Genomic DNA, 26,098 nt, shown 5'->3' with positions numbered 1-26,098 from the left:
TTTATTTAGCACCTTCTAGAAGATAATCAATATAATTGGGTTGGTTGCTATGGGCAACTTCCCATCTTCAATAGAACTCCCAACTTTGTAAATTTACCCCTGTGGACCCACATTAACACAGAGAAACATACAAACTCCACACATACAGCTGATCAGTGATATATAATATACACATACAGGTTGAGTATCCCGTATCCATGTATCCGTGTATCCATTATCCAAATTATTCCAAAAATCGTGTTTTTTGTAATAGTTTGAATTTTTTTTATTTATTTTTTTTTACCCCCCTAACCCTCTTTTCATACTTACCAAGTCCCAGGGTGTCCACAGCAGGCCTCCGGCATCTTCTCCAGCGGTTCCAGGAATGCATTGCGCGAGTGTGCACGCGCCGGAGACGTCGCATTGCATTCCTGGGACCGCTGGAGACCCAGAGAAGATGCCGAAAGCCTGCTGTGGATGCCGAGGGACCACCGGACACCATCAGGGGACAGGTAAGTAAGCCTAAAAAAATTATTCTAAAAAACGAAAAAATCCACTATCCGGAATGCTCGTGGTCCCGAGCATTTCGGATAAGGGATACTCAACTTGTGTATATATATATATATATTAGCACATGTAGCAAAAAGGCGTCACTCAGGGATTTTCCAATATGCATATTGGAAAATCCCTGAGTGATGCCTTTTTGCTACACTTACTATTGTCAGACTGATCCAGTCCTGGGAAGGCATTGGGGAAAGAGATTATTGAAGCAGCTTCCTGGAGTTCCGGAGTTTTGCGTATGTACGTACATACATTCAAATACTTACAGTGTGTAAGGGAGTAATTATTACTATAGTACCTGAGGTGCATGTGGATGTGATTATTACTATAGTACCTGAGGGGTGTGTATATTACTATAGTACCTGAGGGGTGTGTATATTACTATAGTACCTGAGGTGTGTGTATATTACTATAGTACCTGAGGTGTGTGTATATTAATAAGAAAGGGAGGATATAAAAAAATATCCAAAAAAAAGGTGCTTAGTATGGGTGTGCTTGGCTAGTGAGCTGCAATCTAAAAAAAGGGGTAGTCAACCCCAATATATACAGAAGAAAAAAGGGGGTTGTCGACTGCGCTAGGGTGGATTTTACAGAATAACAATTTTTTGAGAGGTCAGGTGTATGGTGAAAAAAGAATTACAATTTATTAAAATAGACATAAATATACATATAATAAAAACAACAAAAAATGACTTTTGTTTATATAAAGTCACCCTTAGGATTTGCGAATGTCCAGTCCACTGGGTATTTTTTCTGAACAGGATCTTGAGTTTGTAATCCGTTTATGAATATTGGATTAAGATGGTTCCACACTCCAAGTTGAAGTCCCAATGAGGGGAAAACCTTCCGGAAGAAGGTTCAGTTTAGAAATCGTTGTAGCAAATCTGTAGGGTGATTGGAGTCATTTGCTTGCACCTACGCGTTTCGCTGCCCTCAGCAGCTTTTTCAAGGTGACTTGCATGGTAAACTGACTGGGTTTAAATACCCTATGTAATGAGTATCATCACATACACCTGACCGTATTCATCAATAATAAATAAAATATTTAAAATAATCAGATTGAACACGTATAGTTAAATTATAGGGAGACAGACCTATTATCATTAGCCTTTTATGTCATAAAATTATATATATTACCTCTGGAAAACGGCATATCTGGACTCTGATGCGGGGATCGTCAAGCCGGAAGCCGGAAGTATTACGGGGTCCGTACTTCCGGTATTTGGAAAGCAAGCCACCGGATGTTGTTCGGGGCTTCCTTAGTCACTGGCGTCTTCCTAGTGCCGGCGCCTTCATAGTGCATCATTAGTAGAGACCGGGAATCCTGTCTCTAGAAGTGTTTAGGGCGGAAGTGATCTCATGTGGAACGCACCGTTCCCCACTTCCTATATAGTTGGAACGCATCTGTTTATCTAAACAGATGCGTTCCAACTATATATGTGTTCAATCTGATTATTTTAAATATTTTATTTATTATTGATGAATACGGTCAGGTGTATGTGATGATACTCATTACATAGGGTATTTAAACCCAGTCAGTTTACCATGCAAGTCACCTTGAAAAAGCTGCTGAGGGCAGCGAAACGCGTAGGTGCAAGCAAATGACTCCAATCACCCTACAGATTTGCTACAATGATTACTGAACCCCACTTGGATTCCACACCACCCACAGCCGGAAAACGCCATCCTTAGTGGGACTATTGGTTCTCTCAGGCCCCCCCTTTCCATCAGCGGGAACAAGAACCCTGGTCCTCCTATCTACCCGAGGCGAATACAACCATTTGGAGGTGCGCCACCCCCTAAAAACAGCCCGGTAACAACAGTGAGGGTCTCCAGTGCTCCCTGCTAGTGAATACCATTCATTACTTCTGAGAATCCAATTACCATCATTTGGGAGCCCACTCCTCAGACCAGGTGAATATGCCCCTCACTATCTCTGAGGCATCGTTTTCACCCACTGCTCCCTTGCCCCCCTTCTTCCGGAAGGTTTTCCCCTCATTGGGACTTCAACTTGGAGTGTGGAACCATCTCCATCCAATATTCATAAACGGATTACAAACTCAAGATCCTGTTCAGAAAAAATACCCAGTGGACTGGACATTCGCAAATCCTAAGGTTGACTATATATAAACAAAAGTCATTTTTTGTTGTTTTTATTATATGTATATTTATGTCTATTTTAATAAATTGTAATTCTGGTACTTGTGGATTATCACGGCTCCCATCGCATGCCATATATAGTGGCATGCGATGCGATTTTTACCGATTTTTGACGTTTTTTGACAAAATCGTATGCAATCGCATGCGATTTGATCGCATACGATTTTGCACTGAAAAGCATCCAAATGCATTGGAATTAGTATTAAACATGTTCAATGGCCCCCAAATGGCATTTTTGAGGCTGTACCACCCCCACTATAAACGCGAACCCGAAGCGTGGCGAGTGGCGGCGGTACGCGTCCTACGACCTTTTCATACCCCCACTATCCACGTCGGCGTGGAGTTGAGAATAGAAAGTGTGGCGAGCCTTCGAGCCCGAAGCGTGGCACGCGGACACCTGTGAAGCCCGTGAGGGGACGCGTATACCTGTGAAGGTATCCGCGGCCGCTCGCCACGCTTCGGGTTCGCGTTGATAGTGGGGGTGGTACAGCCTCAAAAATGCCATTTGGGGGCCATTGAACATGTTTAATACTAATTCCAATGCATTTGGATGCCTTTCAGTGCAAAATCGTATGCGATCGCATGCGATGCGATCGCATGCGATGTGCTGCGATTTTTTAGCATACGATGGCCATCGTGGGAGCCGTGATAATCCACAAGTAACGTAATTCTTTTTTCACCATACACCTGACCTCTCAAAAAATTGTTATTCTGTAAAATCCACCCTAGTGCAGTCGACAACCCCCTTTTTTCTTGTGTGTATATTACTATAGTACCTGAGGTGTGGGTGGGTGGGTGGGTGTGTGTGTGTGTGTGTATATTACTATAGTGCCTGAGGTGGATGTGATTATTACTATAGTACCTGCAGTGTGTGTATGTTACTATAGTATCTGCAGTTTCTTTGTGTGTGTGTGTGTATGTTACTATAGTACCTGCAGTGTGTGTGTGTGTGTGTATGTCACTATAGTACCTGCAGTTTGTGTGTGTGTGTGTATGTTACTATAGTACCTGCAGTGTGTGTGTGTGTATGTTACTATAGTACCTGCAGTGTGTGTGTGCGCATGTTGTTATAGTTACCTGCAGTGTGTGTGTGTTGCTATAGTACCTGCAGTGTGTGTGTGTAAATGTTACTATAGTACCTGCAGTGTGTGTGTGTGTATGTAAATGTTACTATAGTACCTGCAGTGTGTGTATGTAAATGTTACTATAGTACCTGCAGTGTGTGTGCCTGTTACTATAGTACCTGCAGTGTGTGTGCATGTTACTATAGTACCTGCAGTGTGTGTGCATGTTACTATAGTACCTGCAGTGTGTGTGCATGTTACTATAGTACCTGCAGTGTGTGTGCATGTTACTATAGTACCTGCAGTGTGTGTGCATGTTACTATAGTACCTGCAGTGTGTGTGCATGTTAATATAGTACCTGCAGTGTGTGTGCATGTTACTATAGTACCTGCAGTGTGTGTGCATGTTACTATAGTACCTGCAGTGTGTGTGCATGTTACTATAGTACCTGCAGTGTGTGTGCATGTTACTATAGTACCTGCAGTGTGTGTGCATGTTACTATAGTACCTGCAGTGTGTGTGCATGTTACTATAGTACCTGCAGTGTGTGTGCATGTTACTATAGTACCTGCAGTGTGTGTGCATGTTACTATAGTACTTGCAGTGTGTGTGCATGTTACTATAGTACATGCAATATGTGTGCATATGTTACTATAGTACCTGCAGTGTGTGTGCCTTGCCTGTTACTATAGTACCTGCAGTGTGTGCCTGTTACTATAGTACCTGCAGTGTGTGTGTGTGTATGTTACTATAGTACTTGCAGTGTGTGTGCCTGTTACTATAGTACCTGCAGTGTGTGTGCCTGTTACTATAGTACCTGCAGTGTGTGTGCCTGTTACTATAGTACCTGCAGTGTGTGTGCCTGTTACTATAGTACCTGCAGTGTGTGTGCCTGTTACTATAGTACCTGCAGTTTGTGTGCATGTAACTATAGTACTTGCAGTGTGTGTGCATGTTACTATAGTACTTGCAGTGTGTGTGCATGTTACTATAGTACCTGCAGTGTGTGCCTGTTACTATAGTACCTGCAGTGTGTGCCTGTTACTATAGTACCTGCAGTATGTGTGCCTGTTACTATAGTACCTGCAGTATGTGTGCCTGTTACTATAGTACCTGCAGTATGTGTGCATGTTACTATAGTACCTGCAGTGTGTGCCTGTTACTATAGTACCTGCAGTGTGTGCCTGTTACTATAGTACCTGCAGTGTGTGCCTGTTACTATAGTACCTGCAGTGTGTGTGCCTGTTACTATAGTACCTGCAGTGTGTGTGCCTGTTACTATAGTACCTGCAGTGTGTGTGCATGTTACTATAGTACCTGCAGTGTGTGTGCATGTTACTATAGTACCTGCAGTGTGTGTGCATGTTACTATAGTACATGCAGTATGTTTGCCTGTTACTATAGTACCTGCAGTATGTTTGCCTGGCCTGTTACTATAGTACCTGCAGTGTGTGTGCCTGTTACTATAGTACCTGCAGTGTGTGTGCCTGTTACTATAGTACCTGCAGTGTGTGTGCCTTTTACTATAGTACCTGCAGTGTGTGTGCATGTTACTATAGTACTTGCAGTGTGTGTGCATGTTACTATAGTACCTGCAGTGTGTGCCTTGCCTGTTACTATAGTACCTGCAGTGTGTGTGTGCCTGTTACTATAGTACCTGCAGTGTGTGTGCCTGTTACTATAGTACCTGCAGTGTGTGTGCCTTGCATGTTACTATAGTACCTGCAGTGTGTGCCTGTTACTATAGTACCTGCAGTGTGTGTGTGTATGTTACTATAGTACTTGCAGTGTGTGTGCCTGTTACTATAGTACCTGCAGTGTGTGTGCCTGTTACTATAGTACCTGCAGTGTGTGTGCCTGTTACTATAGTACCTGCAGTGTGTGTGCCTGTTACTATAGTACCTGCAGTGTGTGTGCCTGTTACTATAGTACCTGCAGTTTGTGTGCATGTAACTATAGTACCTGTAGTGTGTGTGCATGGTACTATAGTACTTGCCGTGTGTGTGCATGTTACTATAGTACCTGCAATGTGAGCATGTTACTATAGTTCCTGCAGTGTGTGCCTGTTACTATAGTGCCTGCAGTGTGTGCCTGTTACTATAGTACCTGCAGTATGTGTGCCTGTTACTATAGTACCTGCAGTATGTGTGCATGTTACTATAGTACCTGCAGTATGTGTGCATGTTACTATAGTACCTGCAGTGTGTGCCTTTTACTATAGTACCTGCAGTGTGTGCCTGTTACTATAGTACCTGCAGTGTGTGTGCCTGTTACTATAGTACCTGCAGTGTGTGTGCCTGTTACTATAGTACCTGCAGTGTGTGTGCATGTTACTATAGTACCTGCAGTGTGTGTGCATGTTACTATAGTACCTGCAGTGTGTGTGCATGTTACTATAGTACCTGCAGTGTGTGTGCATGTTACTATAGTACCTGCAGTGTGTGTGCATGTTACTATAGTACCTGCAGTGCGTGTGCATGTTACCTGCAGTGTGTGCCTGTTACTATAGTACCTGCAGTGTGTGTGCCTGTTACTATAGTACCTGCAGTGTGTGTGCCTGTTACTATAGTACCTGCAGTGTGTGTGCATGTTACTATAGTACCTGCAGTGTGTGTGCATGTTACTATAGTACCTGCAGTGTGTGTGCATGTTACTATAGTACCTGCAGTGCGTGTGCATGTTACTATAGTACCTGCAGTGCGTATGCATGTTACTATAGTACCTGCAGTGTGTTTGCCTGTTACTATAGTACATGCAGTGTGTGCATATGTTACTATAGTACCTGCAGTGTGTGTGCATGTTACTATAGTACCTGCAGTGTGTGTGCCTGTTACTATAGTAACTGCAGTGTGTGTGCCTGTTACTATAGTAACTGCAGTGTGTGTGTGTGTGTGTTACTATAGTACTGCAGTGTGTGTGCCTGTTACTATAGTACCTGCAGTGTGTGTGCCAGTTACTATAGTACCTGCAGTGTGTGCGCCTGGCCTGTTACTATAGTACCTGCAGTGTGTGTGCCTGTTACTATAGTACCTGCAGTGTGTGTGCCTGTTACTATAGTACCTGCAGTGTGTGTGCATGTCACTATAGTACCTGCAGTGTGTGTGCATGTCACTATAGTACCTGCAGTGTGTGTGCATGTTACTATAGTACCTGCAGTGTGTGCGCCGTGCCTGTTACTATAGTAACTGCAGTATGTGTGCATGTTACTATAGTACCTGCAGGATGTGTGCATGTTACTATAGTACCTGCAGTATGTGCCTTGCCTGTTACTATAGTACCTGCAGTGTGTGTGCCTGTTACTATAGTACCTGCAGTGTGTGTGCCTGTTACTATAGTACCTGCAGTGTGTGTGCCTGTTACTATAGTACCTGCAGTGTGTGTGCCTGTTACTATAGTACCTGCAGTGTGTGTGCCTGTTACTATAGTACCTGCAGTGTGTGCACCTGGCCTGTTACTATAGTACCTGCAGTGTGTGTGCCTTTCCTGTTACTATAGTACCTGCAGTGTGTGTGCCTGTTACTATAGTACCTGCAGTGTGTGCGCCTGGCCTGTGACTATAGTACCTGCAGTGTGTGTGCCAGTTACTATAGTACCTGCAGTGTGTGCGCCTGGCCTGTTACTATAGTACCTGCAGTGTGTGTGCCAGTTACTATAGTACCTGCAGTGTGTGCGCCTGGCCTGTTACTATAGTACCTGCAGTGTGTGTGCCAGTTACTATAGTACCTGCAGTGTGTGCGCCTGGCCTGTTACTATAGTACTTGCGGTGCGCGGGTATACATGAGCTCGGTGTGAGTCTGTATAACCCGGAGACCAGCGGTTAACCCTCCACTCTGCGCAGCCCAGTGATCTGCAGGTGCCGTTGGCAGTCACTGAGGTTCCTGCACATAGTATGTGTATGCCCAGTCAGCCAGAGGGCCTCTCACTCTACCAATGAGGAGCCCGGGCCGTCCCTGCCGCCTGTAATTGTCCCTTACTATCACACTGTGATATTGGCAGCTTGAAGGGCATGCGTGCAAGGCTTGTTTTGTAAATCCTGTATCTGCTTTCCGCCTGTCCGGTCCTGACACGGAGCTTGCCATCATCCATCCCCATAAGGCTGCGGCGGGGAAAGTGATTGTAATAGGATGTGGCGTGCCGTATGTCTTACTGCAAATAAGTAGGTCAAGTTGATAATTGTGTCCTTGCTGGGAGGGTCACGTTCCCACAAACTGCTCTGTGTGGTCTGCGAGTCGCGCTGCCGTACCTGGGTATGGACCGGGCAGAATAGAGGAGCGGGGCTTTGGCTAATTTGTTAAGAAAAGGTCTCCATTGGCTGTAGCTGCCAGACCCAAAGTGAAGGCATAGTAACGCAGGCTTTCCCCTCGTGTGTCCACATGAGCTTGCAATCCATAAGAGTGGTAAAACGCGTCGCACATGATCCTGCTTTAGAACCTGAGAATGGAGTTTTGTTGGAATACAGTTTATGGAGCGATCCAAGTCAGAAATACAGGAGAAGGTGAATCGGATATAATCCTTCAAATCAGTGGTACTCAAACTCAGTCCTCGGGGCCCCACACAGTTCACGTTTTCCATGTCACCCGACAGGTGCACCCATTACTCACTGACATGTTTTAAAAGATCCACAGGTGGAGCTAATTATTGCACTTGATTCTGTAAAGACCTGCAAAACATGCACTGTGTGGGGTCCCGAGGACCGACTTTGAGAACCTGTGCTTTAAATGATCCCCCCAACTAATCTCAAGTTTTGCCTTTGGGTGCAAAAGGGTTCATCCCTGTGGCCTTATGCTCCTCATGAATGCCCTCAGCAGTGCCCACGAGATGCCCGTGCCCTTTGCTACCCTACAAACTTTTTGCATCTTGATGCAGACTCCTGTCCCACTAGTAAAAAAAAAGTCCCTGCGTCCTGGGAGTGGTGCGCAATGGGTGTTCTAATGCATGCTTCACCTGCGGAATCTTACATAGAGCAATATAAAGGTAACCACATTCTTTGTGTGTGTTGATGGATCTCTTCACGTAATGTATTAAGCCTGGCGAAGAGATAAGCTGGAGATAAAGTGGAAGGAGATAATGCACCAGCCAATCAACTCCCAACTGTTATATTTCTAACTCAACTGATTGGCTGGTGTGTTATCTCCTTTCACTTTATCTCCAGTTTATCTCTTCACCAAGCTTAATACATCTGCCCCAATGTCCTCTCCAGTGACCTTATTAACCTGTCCTCACGGCCCCATTCTGTTGGCAGGTGGTGGTGTAATATAGGGGCTGGGAATATTGGGGGGAACGGAGGCTCCTGCAGGTGCATATACTGTGGTGTAATAACCGCTATGTCTGGGCTATAATTCTCCTTAGTGAGTGATATTTTTACCCCACATAAAGGCTTTTTTTGACAGATATATTTTGACATCTAAGGAATTCTGAGAATTCCATTCCGTGTTGTATTCCAGTTTACGGATAATTCATGTGATGCTTCTCGTGGTAGGTTACAGTGTAGGCTTCACACAAAGGGCCTGATTCACACCTGCGGCGGCAGGCAAAACAGCCGCTTCTGGACGGGCACCGACCTCATTCGCCTGCCCCTAGCAGACCTAAAGACGTCTGCATTTTCCCAGACACCCAGCATTTAGCTGCGAGCGGCTTGCAAATAGGAAAATTTGCTGAATCCGCTGGCAACCGTGCCACGCATTGCGGCCAACGTACTAATTCGGACCTGGCTGAATGGATCTGAATCTGTACCAGTGTGTGGCCTAATACGGTTGGTCATTGATCTAGAACAAGCTTAGGACAGACCAAACATCTGCTGGACCTCAGCGGGTGATTGTGTAGAGATCATGTCTGAACCTAATGGATAACTCAAATAAGTAAAATTAAGCACGCCCTAGTAACAGACCTGTCTCAGTGCATGCTGAGATGTGTAGTTCCACAATACAGTAGCTGAAGGCCCCGTGGTGTAGATAGCCAGAAAAGGGTATCATTTGGCTGATGTCTGGTGTTACAACAATGTGGGACAAGCACTTCTGTTTTAGAAAGATTGATTTGCAGCCCTTTGGCATCCTCCTCCTATACAGCCATATGTGACTGGTATTGGGTTCTCTGTACAGGACGGGTACTGAGCAGCAGTAGTAGGACCAGGCCATATAGTCTGATTATAGTGGTCGATGTGAAACGCTTCATGACAGCAGCACTGGTGACAGAGTTATATGCCTGAGGACACATTGGGACCTGCAGCTGGGGAACAATTAGAACCAGCAGAGGGCAGTGTTGAGCAGTACAAGAAAGTGAGTGTTACTGTATATCTCCGTGCTGGAGAGAGATCCAGTTGCACTTTAAGTCACCTCTGTCTCTAGCCCTCAAGGCTATGCGGTCATTTGGTCACCCCCGCCAACAAAATTTTTTCTGTTGGGTGGCCCAATAACAGCGGCCGCATTTTATATGGGCTCCCGGCTCCCCAGCTAATTTAATCTCCTGGGGATGTCCGTGTCCGTGTCGACATATGTCAACCTTTTTTAGTAAGGTACTTTATACTACAACATCGCAGCTGATCTGATGTTATGGGGTGATTTTATGTCATTAAAAATGTTGCATGCAAATAAGGTTAATGATAAATGTGTTGATTTTTGACAATTTACCAGCCAGTCCCCTGTGCCCCCCCTTTATTTAATGAATGTCCTGAATGATAAGTCCTGATCACAATGATATGAATATGTTGTCCATAACAATGCCTGATTTCCCTTCTCTAGCACTGGAACACCTAACCAGCCACAGATTTATAGCGTCACTGTAATACAGTACAGACCTTGTTACAGTCCCGCCATCATCGCTTCCAGTGTAATCATTGCGGATTGTTATGTGCATGTAACGTGTGAGGGGATTGGTCATTACTATCTGTGAGCTGAGACCAGGTGCTGTAACTGTATGCAATCATCAGATCTGTGCAGTGTGTGGGGGGTGTGTGAGCACAGCGGTTCCTACTCTGATGTTCCGCATTGTGTAATAACCTGACTTTTCTTCCTGCGTCTATGATTAACACGGACATGCCCCACCGCCGAGGCATCTGCCTAACCATGTGCACACATAGGAAACCACAAGAGAGGCAAAGCTGCAACTGATCCTCCAGCTTTCATCGCTCTCGCTTACTGGAAATAAATGACTTTGTCATTTTTATTTTTAGGTGTGGCTGGCTGGCAATGGGTAATCTCATTAAGGTGCTCACCAGAGACATAGACCACAATGCCGCTCATTTTTTCTTGGACTTTGAAAGTAAGTCTCTCGGGAGGGCCCTGCACAGCTGGCGCTCTCCAAAACGGTAACCCATGCAGACTGCTCATCCTCACCTCCGCAGCCCACGGCAGTTGTGTGACGTTCCTCCCAAAGAGTCCGAAGGGACAGTCAAGATCATGACTCGACTGGTCGTTACCAGACTGCCCCAACCGCCGCTTTTACGCGGTGACGGGTGGGTTTGGTAACAGCGCCATCACCATGACTTGCCATCACCCTGGTTTTGTTACCCCCACCCACACTTGCCATTTTCCAAAGACATTGAGGGTCCTTTGTGATCAGCCTTTCTTTTTGTATTAATACAAGTACCAAGCCAGACCGTAGGGAAAAAAAATCATGGTCAACAGTGGTGCTGGTGCAGTGCCGTGAATCTCACCGAACCGGCTCCGTAGTGTGCCACGATTGAGCTAAGTAAATACAATTTGCAATTTAAGTAGATCCGAGTCTGTTTTACATAACAGTTGGCGGTTGCGTTCTATTGCCGACATCCCGGTTCTGAGCGTCTCAATGCAATGCACAGCACCTCCGTTGACGTGGTGAAAATGCTGGTGATCTCGGGAATAATTATCCATGCCTCCGGTTCTCCAGGGCACTAATCTTTATCCTCCACATTTATTTTCTTTTTCCTGTATATAGGGTGATCGGTCTCATAAAGACATTGCTTTTTTGTCTCTTCTCATTCTTGTCTCGACAGGTAATCTAACATGGGGAACCTTCTTAAAGTTTTGACATGCACAGACCTTGAGCAAGGGCCAAATTTTTTCCTTGATTTTGAATGTGAGAATACGATTTTATATATCTATTCCTCTCTGCCTGCCGTAGACTGCATCTGTCTTCAGCATTCCGCGTCCGTCTGTCTGCCGTTCTGTCCGCTGGCTATGGAGACCAGGAAATCTTCCACTACCTGACATCAGGGTTACAGGACAATTGTAGGGAATTGTAGTGCCCATTGGCAGCGGACACCTGATGGAGCAATTCAGTTGCTGCCGTAATTGGGCGCCCGCGTTTCTTCTCACAGCCTCCTGAGGTGCTGAGCAGAAATGTGCAAAACGTCTGTGGTTTGGGCTATCCAGGACTTAAGACGCAGTTACCCACTTTTATTGGATTGGGATTTAAGCTAACGACCAAGCATTGACCTTTCTGTCTGTGCAGTGATTTTGTGACCTGCTAAAAGTGGAAGATTTCTATGTGTCTATAAGCTACAAATTAAGATCATGTATAGCTTTTTGTTCTAGAACATTGTGCCTGTCTTGACTCGCGCAGTTCTGCTTTCGGGCCTGGGGTTTTTCTGTCTGCTTCTAGCACACTGTGTGCTGAGATACAGACCAGAGCGTGCTAGAGGAACCAGAACGGAGAGCTGCACCCCAGACGGGAAAGAGGCATCGCGTTGTTACAGGTACAGGGTTCTGGAATGAACACTACATCATATATGTTCTGTGTTAACATCCTTGTATGACCGCTTGATACTATGTGATAAAACGTAAATTCCCTTTTTCTCATTTTTCTTATTTGCAAGTGACAAAACACATTAACACCAGACGGACAGACCCGTTTCATTGACCCCCCTAAAATGAATGCTTGCTCTTGGTGATTGGTGTACTAGTTGGCGCTTGGCCTTCCCAGCTTTTTACCGTGGTCCTTTAATTGATATTAATGTACAGTTGGCTTCTTCTAGAGTTGCTTATTAAAGTTGTTGTTGTTTTTCACACACACACACACACACACACACACACACACACACACACACACACACACACACACACACACACACACACACACTGTACATACATACATATGTATATATATTTTTTAATATGGTTATAAATCCTATGCACGATTTTACCATCCTATGCCAGTCCTTAAACAGTCATCATACAGCACATGTATGTAACATGCATGACCTGTGGTAAAGAGCTGGGCAGCTTTATCGCTTGTTTCTGTGTCTGTCTCGCGTTCCTTTTCTGTGCATCATTGTGATCTACTAGAAAATGTGTCACATTGTAACAACCCTCTAAGAATTCTTCAGTGTCCTCACCCAAACCTGCTCCTGTGTAATGTTCTGTGGCCTATATAACCTCTGTATTTCCTTTTTCTTTTTGTTTCTCCTCATTTTGAAAATGTACAGAAATTTTGCACAGCTCCATATCAAGACTTGTTTCCTAAGGGCTCGTACACATGGGCAATAATTTAGTGATTTCAAATTCCCTCTTTAAAACCCCCCCCCCACAAAGGTGGGGGTGGAGCTTTATACATCACCTAAAGGGGCGGGACTAAACTTTAGGTACTTGTTTCCTAGCACGGCCACACCGATTTCTATCGGGGTGGTGGTGTCGGAAAAATTGCTTCGGGCGCATCGTATGCGACCAAATCGCATGCGATGCGACCGACGCGATCAACGCGACTTTTTAATTGAATCAAATGTGAATAGGGTCCCTGGGACCCGATTTTACATTGGATTCAATGTAAAAGATTCCCTACACCCCCACCCTCAACGCCACCCCACGATTGACGCGAACCCAAAGCGTGGCGAGCGCAGCGGTGCGCGTCCTCCGACCTTTTCATTCCCCTACTATCAACGTCGGCGTGGAGTTGAGAATACAAAGTGTGGCGAGCGCAGCGAGCCACCGAGCCCAAGCGTGGCGAGTGGACGCGTATGACTTCACAGGTATACGCGTCCCCTCGCGAGGCTCGCTGCGCTAGCCACCATCTATAAATGGTGCACCACCATATGACAATCCATTCTCTTTTCTGTAAAAATCTCATTAAATAAATTGTCGGTGGGAGCACACCCCTGGATCTAATAGAAACTGAATAAACTTGACCAGAGGGGGCCAATTGAATAAATTAAAAAATTATTCTGATATCCATCTCCCTTCCTGTGCAACTGATCACCAAAAGCTCCTACATACTAGCCACACTTTATATTCTCAACTCCACGCCGACGTGGATAGTAGGGGAATGAAAAGGTCGGAGGACGCGCACCGCCGCCCCTCGCGGGCTCGCTGCGCTCGCCACGCTTCGGGTTCGCGTCAATCGTGGGGTGACGACGGGGCCATATACAATGTGAAATGGGTCATATTGGCCCATTTCACATTGTTTCCTATGTGAGATGGACTTAATCAAGTCCATCTCATCTTGTGCCATTATAATGGCACAAGACCGAAGCGATGCTCCCGATTTCAATGTTAAAAAATATTTTGACATTGAAGCCTATGGCAAAATCGCGGGCATCGCGTCAGTCGCAATGTTAATGGCCGCGACCGACGCGATGCCCGCGATTTTGCCTTTGCCGGCAAAATGGACCTGATTTCAAAGGAAACTTAACTTTAAGGTACACGATGCCCACGATTGTGGCCGTACTAAGAAACAAGTACCAAACTTTATTTCCCCGCACCAAGGAGACAAACAAACATTGGGGGGTTTATATATGCGTTGAGCATCCTGGCAGTGGAGTTTGGAGGCCCACGTTTACAGAACCAACTGGTGCTGTAATACCGACTTCTTTGAGGATTATGGCACTGGGATCCTGACTCCCGGGATGCTGAACGTAAGTATGCAGGGCGGGTTAGGTTTAAACACAAGGGATGACCTTAGGGTTAGGTTGCAGGATGGGTTGAGGGAGGAGGGAGGAGAAGGTTAAAGTAGGCTTTGACGAGGGAGGCTTAGGGTTAGTCAATTAGAAGAGGGGGTTGGGTTTAGGCAGCGGGGTATGGAGGTTAGGTGCTAGCGTGGAGGGTTAGGCTGCGGGGAGGAAGGGTATGTATACTTACCAGATCCCGGTTAGGATCTGTCGGGATGCTAGCCACCGGTCATCCTTATGTATCTACTGTACGCCATTGTTGGCTGTTGGCCATTGGATCTTCATTATCTGTGGTAAAACCACCTACCATGATAGGATAACCGTAGATATTCATTGGCCATTCCTAACCAACTGTCATTCTGTACTGGATTTTAAAAGGAATCTGGTGAAACGCGTCAGTCCTCAACAGAAAGGACGGAGCTCATTATTGTATAAAAGTAATGACTCCAATTGGGCCATTTTCTAAATAATAAAACAAGTCTTGATGGAAGGGCTGATCTAACACCACGCTGGTACATTGTGACCTGTGTCCTGTACAATGCATGGAATACGCTACGTACTGTACTGTGCCACCTCACCCACCTATGTTCCATTTACACAGCAGTCTTCTGCAGATCTTTAAAATTCCCTCAGTGCTTTCACTGAAACTATTGGCTGGTTCTGTCACCACCAATGAGCATCTATTACAAGTTTTACTTCCATGAACACAAAGGACCTAGAATTATAATCACCGGGCCATTACAGCTGCTTGTCACATTAATACAAGTGTTACGGGCAAGATAATGAAGTCATTGATTGGCTTAAGCAGTCATCTACTTGAGCAGCGATACCCGTAATACCCAATTCCATTTATGTATCCATCTCGTTCCTCACCAGAGTGTTAGCTGTTGTAGATTTGAGCATGAAATGTATGTTTCCCTTAGAAGTGAATGAAAATGTATTGCCCGGTGGTGGATATACAGTAGCCGTGATTTACCAGCAGCGTTTTATATAACCACTTTAAGTGTGAATGTACTTACACGCATTAGTGCCCTTAAACACTACTGATTAAAGGCAATATATTGAAATGTATAAAAAAACAATAGCTTTCTAGCGAAGGGCTAGAATAGAGAGTTAGGATATAGCCACGTGGGCAGATTTATTAAGCCTGACAAAGAGATAATGGTAATGCACCAGCCAATCAACTCCTTCCTGTCATTTGTCGAACACAGCTGATTGGCTGGTGTATTATCAACTTCCACATTACCAGGCTTAATACATCTGCTCCAATGTACTCAAGCTCTATATTATTTACCTACGAGTAATATACCTGCTATAGGCCCTGCTAGTTCTCATAAGTAAAAAAACATAGTGTTTGATCACCGTCACTGTGGAGGCTGTTGAGAAAGAATCGGCTTTAGGGCATACTCTTGGGAACAAGGGTGGTGGGGGTGAGCATTAAGTGTTAGAGCATAGTCTATGGAAGGGTTCTGGAGTAGATTGTCAGGGTTCGAGCATAGTCTATGGTAGGGTTCTAGAGTAGATTGTTAGGGTTCGAGCATAGTCTATGGTAGGGTTCTTGACTAGATTGTTAGGGTTCGAGCATAGTCTATGGTAGGGTTCGGGAGTAGATTGTCAGGGTTAGAGCATAGTCTATGGTAGGGTTCTGGAGTAGATTGTCATGGTTAGAGCATAGTCTATGGTAGGGTTCTAGAGTAGATTGTCAGGGTTCGAGCATAGTCCATGGTAGCGTTCTGGAGTAGATTGTCAGGGTTCAAGCATAGTCTATTGTAGGGCTGATGAGTAGTTTGTCAGGGTTAGAGCATAGCCTATGGTAGAGTTCTTGACTAGATTGTAAGGGTTCGAGCATAGTCTATGGTAGGGTTCTAGAGTAGATTGTCATGGTTAGAGCATAGTCTATGGTAGGGTTCTGGAGTAGATTGTCAGGGTTAGAGCATATTATATGGTAGGGTTCTTGAATAGATTGTAAGGGTTCGAGCATAGTCTATGGTGGGGTTCTAGAGTAGATTGTCATGGTTAGAGCATAGTCTATGGTAGGGTTCTGGAGTAGATTGTCAGGGTTAGAGCATATTATATGGTAGGGTTCTTGACTAGATTGTCAGGGTTCGAGCATAGTCTATGGTAGCATTCTGGAGTAGATTGTCAGGGTTCAAGCATAGTCTATTGTAGGGCTGATGAGTAGTTTGTAAGGGTTCGAGTATAGTCTATGGTAGGGTTCAGGTTTAGACCATAGTCTATGGTAGGGTTCTGGAGTAGATTATCTACTGGCCAGTGCCAAAACATACTATGCTCTAACCCTGACAATCTACTCCAGAACCCTACCATAGGCTGTGATCTAACCCTGACAATCTACTCCAGAACCCTACCATAGACTATGCTCGAACCCTGACAATCTAGTCAAGAACCCTACCATAGACTATGCTCTACCACTGGTTATCTACTGACTAGTCCCACCAGGGACTATACCCTAACACTGGTTATCTACTGACTAGCCCCACCAGAGACTATGCCCTAACACTGGTTATCTACTGACCAGCCCCACCAGAGACTATGCCCTAACACTGGTTATCTACTGACCAGCCCCACCAGAGACTATGCTCTAACACTGGTAATCTACTGACCAGCCCCACCAGAGATTATGCCCTAACACTGATTATCTACTGACCAGTCCCACCACAGACTATGCTCTAACACTGATTATCTACTGACCAGCCCCACAAGAGACTATGCCCGAACACTGATTATCTACTGACCAGCGCCACCAGAGACTATGCCCTAACACTGGTTATCTACTGACCAGTCCCACCAGAGACTATGCCCTAACACTGGTTATCTACTGACCAGTCCCACCACAGACTATGCTTCAACACTGGTTATCTACTGACCAGTCCCACCACAGACTATGCTTCAACACTGGTTATCTACTGACCATTCCCACCACAGACTATGCTTCAGCACTGGTTATCTACTGACCAGTCCCACCACAGACTATGCTTCAACACTGGTTATCTACTGACCAGTCCCACCACAGACTATGCTTCAACACTGATTATCTACTGACCCGACCCACCAGAGACTCCAGAGACTATGCTCCAACACTGATTATCTACTGACCAGCGCCAAAACATACTATGCTCTAAACCTGACAATCCGTGTTGGAGCATAGTCTCTGGTGGGACTGGTCAGTAGATAACCAGTGTTAGGGCATAGTCTCTGGTGGTACTGGTCAGTAGATAACCAGTGTTAGGGCATAGTCTCTGGTGGGACTGGTCAGTAGATAACCAGAGTTAGGGTATAGTCTCTGGTGGACCTAGTCAGTAGATAACCAGTGTTAGGGCATAGTCTCTGGTGGGACTGGTCAATTGATCACCAGTGGTGGAGCATAGTCTGGTGGAGCTGGTCATCAGTGTAAAGCCCTGTACACACGCTTAGATTTGATGTTAGATTTGATTTTCTATCAGATCTGGCATTAGATCATCCCATTCGATTTGGCATTAGATCTGTACTTTTGCATTCGATTCGATTTCACAATGTAGGCACAATGTACTCATTCGATTTACTGGATCGAATTTGAGATTTCCTTGGCTGCACAGTAGATTTTTCTATTAGATTTTGAGAAAACGGGAGCGCGCATCGAATCGAATGCAGATCGAAAGTGTACTAAAAACCATTCGATGTGGATTCGATTTTGCTTCTATAAGCAAAATCGAATCGGAAACAGGGAAAAATCTAAGCGTGTGTACACAGTTTAAAAGTAAATTGAGGAGTCCCACCACAGTCTCTGAGACACTGTTATCTTATATAGCCCCCTAATATTGTTTAGCATGATAATGTATACTCTGTCTCTCTCTCTCTCTCCCTCTATTTCTCTCATTCTCTCTCTCTATCAATATCTATTTATTTATATAGAAACTATAATCTGTAGAGACGCTGTTCGATGCTTCTGTAGATGGGTTTAGCAGACACGCACTCATGAAGAACATAAGGGTTCCATGCTGCTTCCGTCTATCTGCTGTCTCCCTCATCTCTCTTCCACCTTCGTGTCTTTGGTAATGATCAATGTCATTTCGTACCACCTAGATGCTCAACCTTCAGAGTCCGAAAAGGATATTTATAATCAGGTGAATGTAGTATTAAGGGACGCAGAAGGAATCCTGGATGATTTACAGTCCTACCGAGGAGCAGGTCTGGAGATCCGAGAGGTGAATTATTCATAACATTTGCTCAAATAAAAATCACACCAGACAAATGTACTATAACTCGCATTTGACCCACATTTGTAAAACATTTCCCTTTGGGAGCTATGACGTCTGACGGCTGCAGTTGTACCGCCGTGCAGGACGGGGACTTTTGGAGAAGGATGTTTTTTTTTTCATGAACGTTTATATTTCATGTATGTGTAAACGAAATAGTTAACGAGGTGCTGACTGTGCTCATCATAGTGGTCTTGTTCTCTGTAATAATACTAGCAGTCCTCACAGAGGCATTACAGATGAGGTGGGCATAGAAGGGACATGTATAAGGCTCTGTCACCTGTCATATATCTCCAGTAGGTGGGCAGCCTTTCAGCCCCATGCTGAGTTGTCCGCAGCACTGAAATCTCAGCCCCGAGAGGCTTTGCGGACCTTCTGTATGGTCCTGCACTGCTAGTTGAGGGATGGAAGAGGGCTTACAGTTTAGTACAGGCATGCCCAAACTATGGCCCTCCAGCTGTTGTAAAACTACACATCCCAGCATGCCTTGCCATAGTTTTAGCATTATCTAGAAGCAAAACTGTGGCAAGGCATGATGGGACTTGCAGTTTCACAACAGCCGGAGGGCCATAGTTTGGACACGCCTGGTTTAGACCTATGCTTCATTTCATTACGGAACCACAGAGAATGCTACAGACTGTGGTATTGTGTCTGGACCTGAGCTTTTTGTTTCTAGGCTTAAAAATTAATTCCTGGTTTCTTTGTTTCTGCGGTAAGGCAATACAACATGCTACTGATGAAAAGTTACAAGAAAAGGCGTGGGGAGCGGTGGTCCCTCTAGTCGGCAAGCTAAAGAAATTCTATGAATTCTCACAAAGACTAGGTGAGTTCTGTTTCGTAGTGGCTTACGTGTATTTACTCCTCCTCTAGTGAGCGGGGTCCGCAAGCTGCTTCTCTAGAGGGGTCTCCGTAAGAGTCTTGCACACCAGTCAGGTCTCACATTGTGATCGATCGTTCTCCATTCTGGAAGCAAATCTTTCCCTAGCATCACACTACCTGGGGCCATCACATGTGCCGATCTTTCCCTACCATCACCCTACCTTGGGCCATCACGTGCCAATTCGTGGACAGGATTTTCTCTGGAGGTCCATGGCAGTCTTCAGTGACGACACCCGCCGGTGCCTCTTGGTCGCAGAGGCTGGATTTGCAAGTATCCTTCCTTCTGGGGCTCTCACAATCTATCAACGTGTTTTGCATCTGCGGGACGCTTTATCAAATCCACTGACGCGTTTGACATCAGTGGTTGCTTTATCCTTGATAAAGCATCCCTCTGATGCGAAATGCGTTGGTTGATTGTGATTGCCCAGAAGGAAGGACAGCCAGCCTCTGATTCTGTACACAAAGTGCTACAACATGGCAAACTCAGCTTTTCTCTAATGCAGACTCTGCCCTGCTCCCTGCAGACTTAAGGTGCCCATACACTAGTCCGATTTGTGCCAATTTCACACTATCCCGATGGATCGGCCAGAGAAATCGGGACAAATCATGAGTGTTTGATGCGCCCCCCCCCTCGGATCTGATGTGCGTTCCCGTGCGCATCGGACTTGAGCCAGATGTCGGACCTGTTAGCCTGTCTGTCCTCCGACTCGGCCCTCCTTCCTGCGGCCGGGAAAGGACCACATGCGATCCTGCCGCCCAGAAAGGTCCCGGTCGGCTCAGCAGGGGTCAGATGGCATTGCAGAAGTGTATGGCTACCTCACTCACACACAATGTATATCACATTAATCAGCACATTCTCCTGGTGCAATCTAGCTGCATCACGTGTGACACATCTGTACACCCAATTACACAGTTTATTTACTGCTGAAACCGGTTCCACGAGCGTCATATTTAGGGAACCATGTGCAGAGTCCCTTTGCGTCAGATCTTGCCTTACTTTGCACTGTAAATGCTCTGTAGTCCAGCTTACACCTCGACAGGCAGTTTAGAGTTACTGCTGATGCTATTTCATCTCTTAATATGACCCTTTATGGTCTATTTTTTACAGTTTTTTCCCCTATACACCATTATCACGATCGGTATTCTCCCCGGAAGTGCCTCATAGTTCTGGCAGTGCAACAACCTAAAGCCCCATAGGCATTAATAGATCCCCTCCGACCCCGATATTGGCATCCGCACGCTTGTTGATGCGAAGGGCCATGATGCAGCATGACCGTCCTCAACGAGGGCCTTCCTAGTCTGTACATGCATACCGTTACCGATACTGCGTGCACACACTTGACACGATAATAAAAGGGCCTTTCTGAGTAATGTCTTTTACTATCTCATCTAGTGTGTATGTAACTTAAAACTGTCATAAACACACATTAACCTGGACTGGGCAGAAATAGAAGCTCTTTGATGGTTAAATTGACTTTTAAATTTGATTTCACAGGCTGTGATTGGCTGAGCTGCAGGCAAAAGAATGTGTCCGCTCTCCTATTGGGGCAGATGTATTAAGCCTTAACAAGAGAATAATGCAAGTGTGATAAGGAGAGATAAACGTCCGGCCAATCACCTGCTAACTGCCATGTTACAGGCTGTGTTTGAAAAAAGTCAGTAAGGAGCTGATTGGATGTAAGTTTATGTCTCTTTATCACCCTTGCATTTATCTCTTGTTAAGGCTTAGTACATCTGCCCCAATGTTCTCCAACAGAGGCTCCCAGCAGTTACAGCTAGTATTTTATTGTTGCTGGTAACTGCCATCTCCCGGACACTTTTCCACCATCCCCAGCAGCTACAGTACATTGTTAAGCATGATTTGTTATATGCTTCATTCTCTCCCGCATTCACCTATTTGGTGGGATGTAAACACAGATATGGTTTACCGTCCAGCATTACAGTAATAACCAATTATTGTTCCCTGTCTTTAGAAGCAGCATTGCGAGGTCTTCTAGGAGCACTGACCAGCACCCCCTATTCCCCAACGCAACACCTGGAGCGAGAGCAGGCTCTTGCCAAGCAGTTTGCAGAAATCCTTCACTTCACACTCCGTTTCGATGAGCTCAAGGTACATCATATTTAGTGACCTCCCCCCTGTCCCGTTGCTGTCACAGATGACCTGTGGATGCGCCTTAATGTGATACAATGGTGTGTGTTCTCTCTTCCAGATGACGAATCCTGCTATACAGAACGATTTCAGCTATTACAGAAGAACTTTGAGTCGTATGAGGATTAACAATGTCCCAGTAAGAAAAAACTAAATCTATCAATTGGTAAAGAAGTGGGCGCCTAAAGTGGGGTGTTGTGCTCAGCTGCTCACACCAGAGGGAAGGTCAATTCCCAAAAATTACACAGAAAAGAAAAGCACATGGGGAAGTGGATTGCTCAAACTAGAATACAATTAAAAATTAAACTATAAACTGATATTGATCAATTGGTTATTACAATTAGTAAATATTTATTCTAATCGCCTCCTTAAATACTGGGACGGTTAACATGTAAATGACTCTCATAATTCAATAGTAGCAATTGATTAGACCGTACAGTACAAAAGTGCACTTAATAAAATTATATATATTTAAAAGGACAATTTATTGTTCTGGTGGAGTCCCGCTTGTTCCTATATTGCTCCCTTGTTATAGCGGTTGCTGATACCCTAGTTGTGCAATTATTAATATTATGGACAGTTTCACAGTCCAGGTGGAAAAGGCAGACGCAGGGTAGGCAGGTGGTGGTATCCCAAGATATTTCTATTCCAAATAGAAATAGACTCTCTAATATGGTGAGGATTTGTTTTGGAAAGCTTGTTCAACGCAGGCAGTCCATCAAATAGAGTCCTGTGTCCAAAGAATAAAAGCGGTTTTGACGCGTTTCGTTGTCTGCTGACAACTTTTTTCGAAGGTATAACACTCATTGTATGGTCATGGTTTATATACCATATCAATGATGGTAATCTATTTCCACACTATATTCCGCTCCACTTCTGGTAAGTGGAATGCATAATGAGTTGGCGGGCTTCCAGTATTGGGATGTCAGCCCTTCTCTTTTTGTATGCACATTTTATAATGCGTCCCTCCCCCTGTCAACACTGACAGAGAGGGGCTCAGAGTCGGAAAAAACGTGCCCCTGCCCCACTTCCGGGGTCCGGAGCACATATCGTGCTGCTACTTCCCGGTAAATGGAGCGCATCTGTGGGTAGTAGACATCCGATATGCGGATGTCCATCGGAAAAAGGACACTTCCTGTCAGCGCACACGTCAGGGAGGTCCCTGATCCACCAGAGACTGGTAGGATAGAGGTTCCTATAGGGTTAGTGGAAGCTGAATGCCAATATTTCATATTTGCCCAAATCAGACTTTGAGATTACTACTCAGCCCTAACAGCAGCATAGTACAGTGACTTGGCCCAAGGGCCTGTCAGTTAAAGAAAAGGAGTGACCGTCTATAGGTAAAACTATTGATGGCCTTCCATTACATAGTATGTTACTATCGATGGTTTAAACTATCGATGGCCCTCCATCACATAGTATTTTACTATCGATGCAGTATTGCCATCTGTGTCCACATCGATGGCGACTGCACCGATGGCCACCCCTAGTTTGAATCAAGTTTTATTTCCATTAAGTTTAGCAAGGGTTGTGCTACATTGTATAATATACAATCCTCACCCGTCTGTCTCCACCTGGGGGGGGGGGGGGGGGGGGGAAGTAAACTTGTTTTCTGCATCCTATAGGTCTTTCCTGTACGTTTTTTTTCTTTCTCGTTCTCTATGATGATAGTGACGCAGTTTGGCCATTATTCATTAGTTATACAGAGGATGACGTTCATGACCTTTTCATCCCTAGAAACGTTGCGCAGATCTCAAACACAAAACCGCTGTTACCTGATGCTCCGTCATGAATAATAGATTCCAAAACCATGTGTCTCTCTTTTATATGCACACTCTGCAGGAAAGCAGGTTACAATATATGGAGAGACCTCTAACACTACAAGAATATAGGCAAAGCCGTTTCAATCCTTACCTAGTCAAAACATTTATATACAATGTATATTATAGCGTGGTGCAGGACTGTTCTCTAAACGAAGCTTTTTTTTTTTAAATTTAAAGGCAGAGGGAGAAAATGAAGTAAATAATGAACTGGCCAATAGGATGTCATTATTCTACGCCGAAGCCACACCCATGCTGAAGACGTTAAGTGACGCCACAACAAAGTTTGTATCAGAGGTAAGGGGAAGATTGAAGTTGTTTGGAACTTGGGGTGGGGACAAAAAGGGAAGCTGCCCCAGTTATGGCGAAACATTTTTGGTGGCGCCAAGATACAGTAAAAACAGAAAAGACAGAAATCTGTAATGTGGCATACTATGAACTAGAGGCACTGTAATGTGGCATAATATGAACTAGAGGCACTGTAATGTGGCATAATATGAACTAGAGGCACTGTGATGTGGCATAATATGAACTAGAGGCACTGTAATGTGGCATAATATGAACTAGAGGCACTGTAATGTGGTATAATATGAACTAGAGGCACTGTAATGTGAAATAATATGAACTAGAGGCACTGTAATGTGACATAATATGAACTAGAGGCACTGTAATGTGACATAATATGAACTAGAGGCACTGTAATGTGACATAATATGAACTAGAGGCACTGTAATGTGACATAATATGAACTAGAGGCACTGTAATGTGACATAATATGAACTAGAGGCACTGTAATGTGACATAATATGAACTAGAGGCACTGTAATGTGACATAATATGAACTAGAGGCACTGTAATGTGACATAATATGAACTAGAGGCACTGTAATGTGACATAATATGAACTAGAGGCACTGTAATGTGACATAATATGAACTAGAGGCACTGTAATGTGACATAATATGAACTAGAGGCACTGTAATGTGGCATAATATGAACTAGAGGCACTGTAATGTGGCATAATATGAACTAGAGGCACTGTAATGTGACATAATATGAACTAGAGGCACTGTAATGTGGCATAATATGAACTAGAGGCACTGTAATGTGGCATAATATGAACTAGAGGCACTGTAATGTGGCATAATATGAACTAGAGGCACTGTAATGTGGCATAATATGAACTATGGGATATATAAAATGGCATAATATGAACTGGGGCCCCTAATGTGGCTTAAAATGAACAAGGAGAACTATAATGTGGCATAATATGAATTGGGCCACTGTAATGGGGCAGAATATGAACCGGGGGAACTATATTGTGGCAGTTTATTTTCTGGAGCATTGTAATTCCTCAGTTTATATTATAAGTCACTGTAATGAACAACTGGCGCAGCGAGGTGTTTCTCAAGAAGCACTGGGACCGGGGCCTCTTAATTATATTGCTATTGTGCCCACAAACTTCTGGTTACGCTCCTGGGTGGCACAAAACCTGATGGTGGGAAGTCTTTTATATCCAGGTCAAAGATAAGTCAGATGAGAGAGGATTACTTGTAAGAGGTTCTCTGCATGATCTCATTCTTGTAGCTGAGGGCTTGTTCCCAGAAATCGCCTCACCGGCAGATCATTTCGGACCTGTAACTGGAGCTGCTCCAGATCAGCCAGCGCAGGTCTCACACTGTAGAAGCCAGTTCTACAGTATCCGATTTCCCGCTTTGGTTTTATTGATTAATCGTAAATAAGAGTTATTACAAATAAGCATCAAACAAAATGAATAATAGCATAATGTAACAAAATTCTTTGCCAAAGTCTCAACCAACTGCTCAAAGTTTTCAGCCTTGCGATATCCCCAAATCCCCAGCGATAAAGCTGGTGCCATCAGCTTCCTCTTTCTGCGCGAGCGTCCTTAGGAAATTCCTTGCACATCGGAAGAGATTCTTGGACCTAGTACTATCAATTGGCCGCAGGCATAGCAAAATAGATCTGCAGGATCCTTGCAGCCTCTTGAGGCCATGTGTGAGAAATTCGGTTATGTATGCACCTTGGAACCTGCTAAAAGTCTTAAGGTCTCAATGTTTATACTATAGTAGTTTATATTACTGGAAAGTTAAATTCAGTCATTTACTGTCAGCTCCCATTGGCTAACTGACGGTGACACATGAGTCCTGGGGCAGGCAGATTCAGCCGGGATGCGGACGACTGCTCCGTCTTGACGGCCGCTGGGATGTACGCCCAACTGATCCCTGGCAATATGAAGCCTCATTTCGGGGTACAGTCTGTGTTATTGGGCTCTGCAGCGTGAAGTATCAGAAATGTCCTGGAAATAAGAACATTTCAAAATATATCTGTCCAGGTCACAAAAGTGTATTCTGTGGGGC

At 44.7% G+C, this 26,098-nt stretch overlaps 1 protein-coding gene across 8 annotated transcripts in view; it reads left to right on the top strand.

Moving 5' to 3' along the window:
- CYRIB (CYFIP related Rac1 interactor B) overlaps positions 1–26,098 on the top strand; it is a 134,959-nt gene that overhangs the window by 99,219 nt on the left and 9,642 nt on the right. For 3 of the 8 annotated variants that reach the window (XM_083144842.1, XM_083144841.1, XM_083144846.1), the window contains 6 exons: positions 11,735–11,817; positions 18,701–18,822; positions 19,591–19,696; positions 21,726–21,862; positions 21,963–22,040; positions 23,902–24,018. In XM_083144842.1, the coding sequence (XP_083000968.1) occupies positions 11,745–11,817; positions 18,701–18,822; positions 19,591–19,696; positions 21,726–21,862; positions 21,963–22,040; positions 23,902–24,018 (633 nt within the window). In that variant the 5' untranslated portion in view covers positions 11,735–11,744. Of the gene's footprint in view, positions 1–10,933; positions 11,023–11,734; positions 11,818–18,700; positions 18,823–19,590; positions 19,697–21,725; positions 21,863–21,962; positions 22,041–23,901; positions 24,019–26,098 lie in introns of all 8 variants that reach the window. The other 5 variants (XM_083144847.1, XM_083144844.1, XM_083144845.1 and 2 more) reach the window with 3 other exon arrangements.

This window comes from Crinia signifera, chromosome 5, assembly GCF_055691185.1.
Source record: "Crinia signifera chromosome 5, ASM5569118v1, whole genome shotgun sequence".
NCBI lineage: Eukaryota > Metazoa > Chordata > Amphibia > Anura > Myobatrachidae > Crinia > Crinia signifera.
This window is presented reverse-complemented; position numbering and strand designations above follow the sequence as displayed.